We start from the raw sequence: 13,360 nt of genomic DNA, 5'->3' as shown, positions 1-13,360 counted from the left end.
ATATCTTCATAATGACTCCACATAGAAAGAAAAGGAAATAAGTAGATCAGAATATTACGGAAGAAGAATTTTTAATAAAGAAGCATGACATACAGGAAAACATATCCGGAAAGATGCAACCTGGAAGGCATCTTCACAATGATGTAAAGTGAACAAACATTTTCACAATAATGGATGCAAAAGAACATCTTCAAGAGGACAAGACCGACAAACGTCGGGGAGATATCAGGAGAAAAAATAATCTTCATAAAAAAAATAGACAACGCAACAGGATCTTAATCCTGCCGCGGAAAACGAGCATATTCATAAAGGAAATCACACATGAAAGGACATGTTCGGAATGCCGTCGAAAAAGTACATCATCCTAGAAAAAGTGACACACAGAAGAACATCCCCAGGATGCCGCGGGAGGAAGGAGTATCCATATAAAACAAATAACACGGAACAATATATTCAGGGTGCGGCCGGAAAATAGTATGATAAAGAATGCCGTGGGAAACAAATATCTTAATAAGAAAGAATCCCTCGGAGAAAAATTTCTTTCCCGTAACATGATAAAGGGAAGAAGCATATTTACAAAGCAGCAATACGAAGCATAGAATGATATTCCAATATAACTATAACAACAGTGGTACTGACGTATACAACTTAAAATTGTATTATTAGATATTACAATTACTTAGTACAGATATGAAGGTCCATAATGGTGTCCATTAATACTTCTGGTATTCCCTCTCTAAATCAAATGTATATCTATACAGTGTTTATGTCTTGTATCATAATAGAACATTATGAATATCCTCTTTAATATGATCCCCTTCTTAGAGTAAAACCTATCTTTGAGTCCCTACCAGAATTTCGCACTTTACTGTATACATATGTGAACGGCATTACTCCACATTTGAGAATCCTGTTTTACATTAAGGGACAATAACGGCTCCGTAAAGTATGCATATTGACTTAGTCAGTTCCTTGTTTAGATAAGAAGGCTAAGACTTCTCTAGAAGATATTTAGTGGAAAGAATGAAGACTCTTCTTATGCATAATAAAATGTCAGTAAAACATTGCATGAATGAAATGATTCATAAACATCCCTCATAAATAAATATAAATACTTCCATTAATAATTACTTTAAGGCGCTGAGGTAGAATATATTAATAAAGGACTACAGTATCGTTCCTAATTCCTAATAAGAACATTTAAACCGTATGTCCCTATTTTTCATACATAAACGACAGTTGCCTTTATGTAATGACACGGATAATAGTTTAAAAACAAAATAATTAACATTTGCTGGAGAAATTATACAAAATAGAGCTAGGCCTGCTCACATACTATCATTATAGTGAAGAGTCCATTTTAGTAAAGCAAACATACACCAGAAGATTCTTTCAACCTACTGATTGTCTGAGACATTCTTATCTGAACAGGAAAGATGCCCATTTCTTCCCTTAGAGGGGGGTTGATTCTTCCTCTAAATTTCTTTCTAATTCTCATGGAAGCCTTCCTCCATGCGCATACAAATAGATATAAAAAGTGAATATGGCAAATTAACAACGAATAAAAAACATTTAAGATATTCTTATCCCAGATTGGGAAAACATTTTCTTCCAAATTAATAATAGACATGCTAACAGCCCTCTTGCCACTCATTATCTGCTTTCCTGTTCCAAGTAGTAACAATAAATTACTGATATCTTTGTGATTTGACACCTAAAAAATCAGTCGAATAATGTCTCCACAATGCGGGTATACACTATGATATGTCATAGATATAATTTTATAGAAAAACCATGTTTATTCAGACTGCACACAACATTAATACAGAACGGTAATCTAACAATTCCGATATAAACCATGGATTGTCCGCCATGACATTATCATCCGTCTATATTGTAAGTATAAGTAAAAAATCTCTCAATTTCGTCTGAACTATGGGAATACCACCAACTAATGAGCGCCATTTAGATCTGTGTACATGGAGAGACAAATAAATTTGCCCCGCAGTATTAATCTTCTCCAATTCGGACAAGGCTTCATAAGCCTATCTGTAGGAAAACAGTAACAGGATCTATACGCTTTATCCGCTACCTCTTGTCTGTATTTCAAGGTGGTGATATTAGAATGATTGACTTTGTTCTGCAGGATAGGACATAAAATACAAACAGTCATAGTAAGAATATATCACAGTTGTTCCTGAGTAGCAGCAATAAGCATGATATCTGTCACTGCAATTCTTATTATCCTCAGATAAATACAAAGAATAATTTAATGGGCGTCACGTATACATATATTTTTTATGAGCACACAAACATTCCAACAAACAAGTGGAATCGATAACCAACAACATATCTCCTCTATGAGTTGATCGAAAAGTTGTGCAATACTCTCCTATAACCGCCTGTACTCGAGAGTCCATTGTAACAATTCCTCGTAAAAACAGGAAATCAAGGGATAAATACAAGTCCTTCAACATGTGTTCACAGATTTCAATAAAAAAATTCAAAAAATCGTGAAGCACCCAACGTGTTGTATACCCCTTCCATAATCATCATATCATTAAAGGGGATTCATAATTCACAGGAACAAATAGCAAGATAGACATTCAAATATGAGAGAGAACCCATGAAAAGGAGATCTTAAAACAGTATGGATTGGGATTAATATAGATGAATATGTGCTCTATAATTAGGCGTGTCATCGCCACATGTATGACTCCCCGATTTTACAAATATATCCTATGGGAAAAGGATGAGAATAAAAAGGTCAAGGAAATAGCACTAGATCCGTAAGACTCTTGTTCCTCTGTATATATCTCAATGAAGGAAGCGGACAGAGTCTCAACATTGACTATTCTGTATCTTTATATTAACACGATTAAGATATATTGGATATGGGGAGAATAATTAGGCATCTACAAATATATCTCTTCTTGGGGGTTCCCAGAAACCTAAAAGGAGACAAGACAGAGAAAGTAAAAGAAGGCGCCGTAGACAAACCCAGATAGCGCGCGATTACGGCGGGATGAAGGAAATAATAAAGTAAATCAAACGGAAACGGACACCACCTCGACACCCAGAGTGAGCGATGATGCTTATGAGCGGCTGCTTGAGCTCCAAACTGTAGATCCGGAGCCCACAGCAATAAATGGTTAACCGTAGAGAATAAACTTTAGAGTCTGATGACACAACCAAAAACAGGAAGGACAAACCTTAACCATAGAACTTTCAAAATAGATCAAACACCGCGGGAAATCGAGCTTGAAAACCAAGTAATACAACAAATATCAAGGCCTTAAAAAGTAAAAAACCAGAAATACAAGATGGCGCCCCAAATTAATACCTGTAGAAACTACACGTGATGACTAAGGCGAAAAACTTCGGCGGGATACCCTAAAGAATAATAGGAGAAAATAAAAAAAACCACCATGCAGCATGAGCCATAGCACATACACCTCAGCAATGCACAGTACACATACACTATAGAGCGTAAAAATAAGGAGTGCAAGAACAACCGTCTACTTCATCAGAAAGAAGTAGACGCTAAACGTATCCGCTCATAGGTAAAAAGTAGAGCTGAATCAGCAGCCATGAAATTTGAACCGAAAACCTTCAAGATACGCCACAGGATCCTAAGCATAAGCCGGTGAGAAATAGGACTACACCGCAGAAGTAAGGCGGCACATGTAAAGAATTAACCGTAGGGATAAAAAGTAAGGAGTACCAGTACAAACTAAACCACAGGACTCACCAATAAACACTGGAGGCTGAGCCATGTAATATGAAGCTTAAACCCCAAAACCTACAATCCAGACACTAGCCCCTAGATCGTAAACCCCTGAAAATGGTCACAAAACAGCTGAGGCATAATTAGTGACCCTTAGGCGTCTAAAGTTACTTATCGCAAGATGCAGGTGAAGACTAAAGAGTAGAAGCAACAACCCGGCAATAGACTTAAAGATGCTGGCGTACACGTAGAGGATAAAGCCTGACAGATAAACTCAGGAATGAAGCCATAAGGATAAGAGATAAAGCATGAATCCTAAACATTAAAAAGGGAAGGGTGCAGAGTACACGATGCCACCATACAGAGCGACAATGAGCAGAAAGAACCGTACCATGGATAAAAAGTAGATGAACCGGGTGTTTAAAAGATGCCACATCAATCGGTACAGTACCTGCCTGAACGACGGGCAGTACAGGTACACCCTCTAGAAGGGGCTGTACTCTTTAGCACTGTTCCATAAACTATAAGCCATCAAAATTACAACCGGCTATCCAAATAAGGAGGGGAACAGATAAGACACGAACATAAGCAATAATAAGACGAAGCTTAAGCGTAAGAAACCAGTGCAGGGGAGCAGATTACCGACTCTGCCATGGAAAACATAGGATGATGGGGAGGGGCCCAGACTGACAAAATACAGCGACACCGTAAAAGTCAGCTCTCCCCGCCTTAGCAATGGATGTGCAAACAAGTGCCTGAAGCACACTTCATCATCACTAAACCATAAAACATACACCCAACCCCATGGACGTTAGAGCCTACAATTTAACAAAGCAGGGCAAAGGCTTAAATTCCAAACCCTTAATCCTAGAGCGGAAAGTTGAACATTGTAGCCTAGAGGATACACCCTAAAGAATGAAGAATAAGAAATGAAATCTACAAGGAAGACCTATAACCAATAAATATACGGACGGAGAAATAAACAATCAGGTCTTAAGGAATAGACCCTGGAATGACGCCACGAGGTATCAGCCATGGCCATAAAGCCTAAATGTGCAATATAGACCTGAGACCTAAACAAAAAAACGTGAAAAATGAAATAATAGGAAGCAGAAAGGGAAACCAAAATATGAGCAGCGGAACATACAACGTCAACCCCGAAATCGAGAACCTTATACCTTGAATCTAAAAGGTAAACCGTAAAGGAAACACCCTGAGAGGGGAACAGTGAAGTATACACAATAATTAAGAACCCACCGGTCATAACAGACGACCTTAAGGCATAAACCTAGCAGTGCCCCCTGGCCCTTAAAGATCCCCCCAGCCACAGTAGATCTGTACAGTAACCACTACGGGTAAGTCGGGAAACCTATCAATCAACCCCATGACCTAAAGAATAAAACATGAGAGATGACGTCCTGAAGGAGAAACCGTAGAGGGTAAAATTCAAAGCCTGAAAATCAAACTTAAATACAAACCCGTAGCTCCTAAATGCTAAATCTTAAACTATAGGATCTAAGTATAAGAGAAGGACCATAAGCTTCCAACAGTAAAAACTAAACCGGGAACGAAGCCTTAATCAAGCAAACACTACTGGAGGATTCATGAGTGAGGGCTGATGACAAGAGGCGAACAACACAGCGCATAGACACTAAGATAGAAAGCATACCCGCCAGGATAGAAATAAACCCCTCTAAGTTTAGGAAATACAGGCTATGCAATGAAATCTAGACACTAAACGGGAAAATAGGGCTCATATCTGTAACATACGCCATAAACGTTATGCGTAAGATTAAATCGAACAACCAGACACCTAAACGACAAACATAAATGCTGAGCACAAAACCCAAACTACCCTCCCACAACACCTAAATTGACCCGATAAAACCAACACTGTAAGAAATAAATCCCTCAAATTAAAACTAAAGCATAAACCCTTCACCCTGAACCCTGAAACTCTAACCGGAACACGGAACACGATGAACGCAAAGAATCAGGCGTATACCCTCTCGCTTATGACTTCGAGATTAACACGCCAACACTGAAGCATACCGCCTAGAGACAAAAACCTAAACCAGGCGCCAGAGAAATCATACGCTAAACACCCAATAATAAATCAGAAACGTTAATCCTGCCTCATGATCCCTAAGAGTTAACTCCAGGACCATAACGTCAAAAGCCTGATCTTTACTACCTAGAAGCTGAAGCCTAAACCCTAACACCTGAAGCCGACACCTGAATCCTGAACCGGGAGTCTTGAACCATAAACCCTTGAACCCTAAGGACTAAGGACTCAATCCTAATCCCAGAATCCAGAACCTGAAAACTTGAGAGGTAAACCAAAACCGTAGAGGCTCAAACACTGAAGTCTAAAACCTAAAAACTAAACCGTAAAAACGAAGCCCTGGAATCTAAATCGTAAACTATAGATCATGAACCCTAAACCGTACACCCTAAGATCTAAACCCTGCCCCCTGAAGCAGGACGGGAAATGAAAGAGACTGAAACATGAAAACTAAGAACTAGAGCGTAAACCCTGAATCCTGAAACGTTAAAGCGTGATCGCTAAGCGCTAAATCCTGAACCCAGATCCTTGAATATTAAGCCTTGAATCCTAAAACTGAACCATAAATTCAGAGGAGTTGATACACGAACCCTAAAACGTGAATCAAGAAACGCCAAAGCCGCAAATCTAAGCCATAAAACTAAAGCCTCAAGTCCTGAACAACTAACCGAACACCTGAATCGGAACCCAGAAACTGAACCCTAAACCTAAGCCTGAACCCTAAACCCTAAACCCCCTAGACCGTAAACCCGAGCCCTGAACCCCAAACCCCAAGCAGAAAACTCTAAACCGTGAAACGGGAACCCTGAAGTTTAGAGCCAGGATGCCTAAATCCTAAGCCAGGAAGCCTAGACTATAATCGCTGAAATTAGAAACCTTGGACACTAAAGGAAATGTTGAGGCGTAAAATTACTAACTGGACATTGAGCCGCAAATCCTGAACCCTGAACCCATAAACATACAACGTGGACCCTATACATAAACCGTAAACCCTACCCCTTGAACCTCAAGACTGTACACCGAGCCGTGAGCCCTGAACCGTAGGCTCCAAACCAAATCCTACATTCCACAGTACTCCCATTCTACTCCCCTGGGAACCCCAAATTCCTTTGTCACCCCCTGGATCCTAAACCATAATGCGCCAATGCTAAACTCCCCGGCCCCCTTCCGTGGCCCACACGTTCCCCATTTCGCCTCCCAATGCCCTCTTCTTCTTGGGGAGGTGACCCGCAGCCAAGAAGAATTGAGGGTCTCCTCTGACTTCTAGACTTCCCCCTTCTCCTCAGAAACTCTCCTTTGGTATCTATCAGGTCTCCCCCGTTCGCCTCCTATGCGTGTTATCCATTCCTCCGGGACGGTTGAAGGGGGTTTCTGCCTTAGTCCTCCCTGCGCCCTCAGATCATTTCCCCCCTTCTCTAAGGCGGGGTGGTTGAGGCTCTGACATAAACAAATTTGTCACGATTTCTCCTCTCTGGCGCTGCACCGTCTAAAGTCTCCGACTGCTTCAAGCGTAGTGTCCCCTTCCTGTCCCTGATTTTTCCTGGTGTTCCCAATATTCTATATATACCGTAAGCACCTGCCGACGCCATTAATAATGTCCCGATTCCTCCCGCTACGCTGCCCCAGAGGCCTGCTCCGCTTCCCCCCATATAGCTTGTGGTTTCCAGTCGATTGTCTTTTCGGTCTCGAGTTCCCTGTTTTCCTTGGCTGAAGTCTGAAGTTATTGCCTCTGTCCCCTTCCCCCCGGTTCTTGTTGAACTGCTTCCGTTTCGGGAGCCTGGGGATTGTCCCGCTGATTGTTCGCCTGTGGAGACTTTTGAGGATTCTTCCTGAAGGTGCCCCCCTGCCCCCTGCCTGTTTGATATGGGGTGTGTTTCAGACTTTGCCTCCCTTAAACTCTTATATCCCCATTTGCCCTCTAATGAAGACGCTTTCCCGCTTAGATCTGTTTTGAGTCCACAACTGAAATCCTTATCTATCACTCCTTCCGTATAGATGAGACTCTGTACTACCTCAAAGAAATCATTCCCCCCTAAGGTATACTGTTTGCTACCTCCCACGTTATACCCTCCGTCTGTAAACCATTCCGACATAATCCTATCTGCCATCGATTGGCTGGACCACTTCCTCAATAAAGTGTAAAATTGGTCGCAACCATCCTTATCCAATTCTACGGTCTCTCCCCCTTTTCCTTTTGTATGATCCATCTTAAAAGATTGGACTAGCATCTCTATTATGTCACGACACACTCTCAAGGTCTTTGCATTTTCATTGCTCCAATCCATTGGGCTCCCTCGCGCATATTTCTCCCACTCCTCACTCCTTCCCCGCTCGGGACACTTGCTCGCTTGGTATGTTCCTCCGGTAATCCTCTTCCCCGTGTCATTGGGTTTACAGGCCCCCTCCTGGAATATATTTCCTCTTCCCTCGGTTTTACTCAGATTGGCAGCCCATATGGCTAACCCTATACAAATTGATGCTGTATGCTTCATGACTCCATCTATCCCTGGCTCGCCTTGTTGTTTTAACCTAGATCCTTCTCCCAGAGCTTGGATTACTGGGTTTGAGGTCGCATTCTTCAGATCACACAACGTCCAGTTATTCTCCCCCTCCGAGCCTCCCCCACAAGTTCCGGTCTTGCCGCTCAATATATCCAGCATATAGCCGTAAAAAGGAAACCCCTTCTGTTGCTGTAAGGACATCCTTATAACTCCTTTCTTAATTGATTCCACTGTTCTATTTCTTAATGATAAAGTGAAAACTTCTCACACTCATTGGCCTTACCCTTTTCCGGTCAGGCTCTGGTATTAACTTTCATATTTAGGTTCTCTCTATTCCTTTGCTCATATAAGTTTCTAAGGTTTAGACCACTCCCCTTCTCTCAGGCTTTTTTTGATCCACAACGTTCATTCCCTGCCCTCATCAAGGTTTCTTTGGGGCCCCGCTTGGCCTTCGCCCCCCTCTTGGGAGTTATACAGGATTTCATTCTCCTATTCCTCCCTTCTCTCTTGCTCCTTGTCTTCAGGCTTCCCCCGTCCGGCTCCCTTCTCATTCTTCCTGCCTTTCTCCCTCCGGCTATGCCTGGCTGCCCTACTGTCTTTTCTGATTGCTCTGCTCACGGCAATTTGTTCTCCTTGGGTGATCCTTTCTTCTCCCCCGCTACTCCTTGCCCTTATCCCCTCTGCCGACCCTCGGGGGTCCCTTGTAGGTTCCTTCTTCGGCTGATCCCCTTTCACCTTTAGGCACTCTGGCGCACTGCTTTCACCTGATAGGAATTTTCCCCGCCTCTTTCGTTTCTAGGTCCTGTCTCAGGCGTCTCCCTCATCTAGAGTTTTCATCCTTGCTTTACTAAGATGAATTTGTGCCCCTCTTACCTGTTCCTATCTACTCGTATCTTCTTTCGTCTCGGTTCTATTGTCCGCCCTCCCTTCTCCTGGAGGAGGGTTGACTTATCTATTTCGTCACTTAGACTCTTGCTTTTTCTGATAAGAGATATTAAAGATGCCCCTACTCCTTTTCCAGAGCGTATTCCTGCCTGCTTGATTCCCGTTACATCTGCCTCCGCTTGTGCTCCCCGCCCCGGATGTCTTCTCTAGTATCCTCCCTCCTACTTCTCAAATTCTCACCTACAGCTCCGTCTAGCCTTCTTGTTCTCTCTTATGTTCCTCCTCCTTCCCCTGAGGCGACTTCTCCCTCGGGACTCCTGCCCTGATTACTTGAGCCACTCACTTAGTTCATCCAAGTCTGGGTCCTGTCCTTATCCCCTCCCGTACATCCTCCCTGTTGTTGTTGTTCCAGTGATTATCTATCATCTGAGGGCACTTATTCGCGAGACCTGTTTGCCCTTTGCTTAACCAGCTAAATTTTCTCACGCCTATAAGAAACAGTATCCTTGACCTTGCTATAGTCTCTCTTATCAGATTTATAAGGGGTGCGTACTTAAACAGCCCTCATCCTTCCTTGTTATAGGGGATCCTATTACGGTGCCTGTTTCTATTCCTTCTCACTCGTAATCTGGCCGTTATATGGCGCTTCTATTAATAATAAATAATTCCCCGCCGCCTCCTTAAGCTGGTCCTGCTCATTCGTTCCTAGGCTGATTTCTTCACACTTCTGGAGTTCTCAACTTTGCGGTTCCTATTCCGTTCAAGGCGAGGCGTGTTCCTTGCCTCTTGGGGGTTTCCTTTCCTTGAACACTCCCCCCCTTTTCTTAGGATTCTGCGATTAGTGCAACAAGGCTCTACTTTAGAGGTGAGTTAGGTTGTTACACAAGGATTTCTCCTGATTTTGGCATCTGCCTTGATTGCTACTCAAGAGGAGACGCCTCATGTACCTCCCTTTTAAACGATTTCATTGGCTTCGGACTACTTGGACACTTCAATATCTTTTCCTTCTTTCAAAAAGACTCATTGTTGTTATGCATTTCCTTGAGGAATGCTACTGATTATTACAGCTTGGACCTGTTGTGGTGGGGTGCGGTAGTTTGATTAAAGGACTATACAATCTTGTAACCTGCTTGTTCATTCCTATTTTAATCACTTCTTGCTTTGGATGAGTTTCTTTATCAATCCTAGGCGGCTTCAACTTCTTAATTCCGGATCTGACGTCGTTCCCTCTTCACGCCTTCGGGCTTCCGCAGAGGGTGCTTCTTGGGCCTCAGACGTTCCTTGATTCCAACCCCCATGTGGTTTAACGGTTTCCTTCTTTCAGAATTTTGTGCTGTCCAGTCTTCTGGGCATCAGCTATTTATCCCTGTTAAGTATTTCTCCTTTGAGCTGCCATTTGGATGGGCTTTCCCACTTACTGAAGTCATGTGGTGGTGAAATGCTCTCCTGACTTGAGCCTATTTCTGCTATCTGCTCCTGCTGATTCATCGTTGGAGTCTTGTCTCTTTTCCTTCTGGATTTCCTTATGCGAAAGACCCCTATCATTCCTTGACTGGGTTTCCCCCAGATTTTATTTCCTCCCCGTCTTTCCCTATCTTCGCTTCTGGCTCCTTTAGGGAATTTGATTTCTTCCCCCCAGGCGGATTATTACCCGCACATCTAGTTCTTCTAACCTGTTATCACAACAGTGTTCATGACTCCTGCGGTTATAGTATTCTCTGCTGGGATCTTTTGATTAGGATATGTATTTTGGCATATATGGATTTACATAAAGGCTGGGATCAGAGGATTATGTTAGGGAGTAGGTGTCAATTGGTTGGGGGAGATACAGAATTTTGTTTTAGACTCAGGATTTAATCTTGGACTGTTAGATGTTTTTCAACTATTTTTCTGCTTGGGCCCTTTCTTTACTTTTTCTGCTAGTCTGTTCGTATACAGGGCTCATCCTCCTTCCTATCTGTTGTCCTCTTTGTAAAGCCGTTAATTTACTTAAATATTCTCCTTCGTTAGGGATCCGTCTTCTTAGGTTTCGTGAGATACTGGGCGCCTTCTGTTGCAATTACTGGTAGTCATATTGCCTGTCTAACTTCAGTTGTTCTGCTTTGTATCTACCCATACTTTTTGATTTGCCCCTATTCTCGTATTCATTCCTTCCCTTATCCAGGCCGGCGTTATACTCCTTGTGGGGCACTATTTAGCTAACTACTATTCTAACGGGGAGGGATTCGAAGATGGAGATGCGGTTCCTTTAGGCCCTTGTCCCTGGGTTAATCCTGGATGTGCTCACTTGGCTTGGTCCAATCCTCCTCTGTCCTTCGTTCCCTACACGGATTCGGGCAGAGCTTAATGGGGCTGGATTAGCAGACTTTTCTATTCTGTGGGTCCCTTTGGGGTCCTAATATTTAGTTATTCAGAAATGAGTAGGCTCTCTTCTCTCACCCTGAAACCTGAGGGAGGTTTCTACTGTACCATCAAATACTACTTAGCCTGTCATTTTTCTCTGGCAACGCGTCTCTGCTTCGCGTCGCTTTGTCCAGCATTGTGTACTTGTCTCGGTATTAGGATTACTTGTAGGTGTCTTAATATTGCTTCATTCGCTTCTTTTCTGTTACTGCTCTGCGAACTAGTATGGCCGTGGTTTCTCATTGGAAGTCTTCCGCAGGGTAGAATTCTTTGGAGTATTGGTCATCCAATCCTTCTTCCCTCTTATCTGTATCCTGCTGAACTAACTGCTTCGCGTGTCTGTTCTGTGACTTACTTTTTCCGCGCCTGGGGGGGCTCCCAGATTCCTCCTATGCTATTTTAGTCCCTGTAGGGTCTCCTGGGGAGAATTCTATTCCTGCTGAATAGTCTCGTCTTCCTTATTCCTCTGACAACGAGTCCTTGGGGACTGTTATTCATCCGTCTGGACTCTGTTCTCTTCCTCAGATTTATCCTTATCCCCATTACTCTTGTCCAGTTAGGTTGCTCCGTGGCTCCTTTCTTGGGGCCATTATCTTATGGTTATTTCATTAATATCCTGGAGAGATCACTTTTTTAGTTGAGCTCCCTTTTGGGTTGTATCATTGGCTGGTTTGGACCGGGCCAACTCTGAGGTGCCGTTGGTCCTAATCTCGACCAGTCCTGTCTCTGGAGATACTTTATTTCTTTAAAAGTGACCCTAATAATTATTCTCCCCCAGGCGATTAGAATTTTTATCTATTCTTTGCCCCTTTAAGTAGGTTAGCTCTAAGGCCGATGCCTATCACTCTTTGTCTTGCCCTCGGTGATAGTTTGCCCATTGTAAGTCTCACTGGGAGCTGATTTTGGACTTCTATTATTAATAGGATTCCATTATATTGTTATAATTGCATTTAGTTCAGGCATTGGAATGCTCCACTGGACTCCTCACTTGTTTCGTCCTTCTGTTTCTTCACTTTTGCTCATTTTGGTAATTCGTTACTTATCTTTCTATACTTCTCTCACTCGTCTTAATATGATTTCTTCACTTTGGTATATATTTTAGGCAAGAAATTGAGCCCCCGTTGCGCAGTCTCTTTGGAATTGAGTTCCCCTCAACTAATAATTTCATGCTAGCTTTCGCTAATATACTTAGGCTTTCGCCTTTGGAGTTTTCCACGCGTGTGGCTTATTATTGGGGATACTCTCTGATTATTCTTTCAGTAGTTAATCGATCATATCTATACTTTGAATCCCTCCGTTTCTGGGGGTGCTGAGCTTTCTTTTGATCTATGATTTACTCCTTAAAAAATATTTTCGATCCTTTGGAGCTAATACTCATATGCCTTTCTACGCGCTTCTTGTGCTATTCTTCGTTAAAATGCTTTCCATTAGCTCCCTGTCAGGCATGGGGGTCGCCTGATTGTGACCTAATGATGCTTCTTCTTCTCCTGTTTTCGCTTTCTTTATCTTTTCTATATCTCTCCTTACTGTTTCACCACGCTAGAATTTTCTCTACTTTTAAGGGTTACATTGTTTGCCTTACTTATTTCCTTTGGTTACTTATATATACATTCTGAAATCCTTTCTTAATCCCTCTGGTTCTCATTAGGGTCATAATTTGTGCCTGTAGGGCAGCCTTAAAGGAAGGCCTCATCAGAATTTTTCCTCCCCCTCGTAAACCCCTATTCGGCTCCATGGGTGCTTGTCCCTAGGGTGCTGCCACTTCCGGATATAAGACTC

General features: G+C 42.6%; 1 protein-coding gene across 1 annotated transcript; it reads right to left on the bottom strand.

The window, feature by feature from the left end:
• Positions 1-7,207: 7,207 nt before the first annotated feature.
• On the bottom strand, positions 7,208-8,494 carry C922_03304 (hypothetical protein; the record flags this gene model as incomplete). The annotated part of the gene is made up of 1 exon (XM_008818896.1): positions 7,208-8,494. One exon carries the CDS (start codon positions 8,492-8,494, stop codon positions 7,208-7,210), a length of 1,287 nt encoding a protein of 428 aa, XP_008817118.1.
• Positions 8,495-13,360: the final 4,866 nt, after the last annotated feature.

Source organism: Plasmodium inui (genome assembly GCF_000524495.1).
Source record: "Plasmodium inui San Antonio 1 unplaced genomic scaffold supercont1.13, whole genome shotgun sequence".
NCBI lineage: Eukaryota > Apicomplexa > Aconoidasida > Haemosporida > Plasmodiidae > Plasmodium > Plasmodium inui.
The sequence above is the reverse complement of the archived record's forward strand: the minus strand, read 5'-3'. Positions and strand labels throughout refer to the sequence as shown.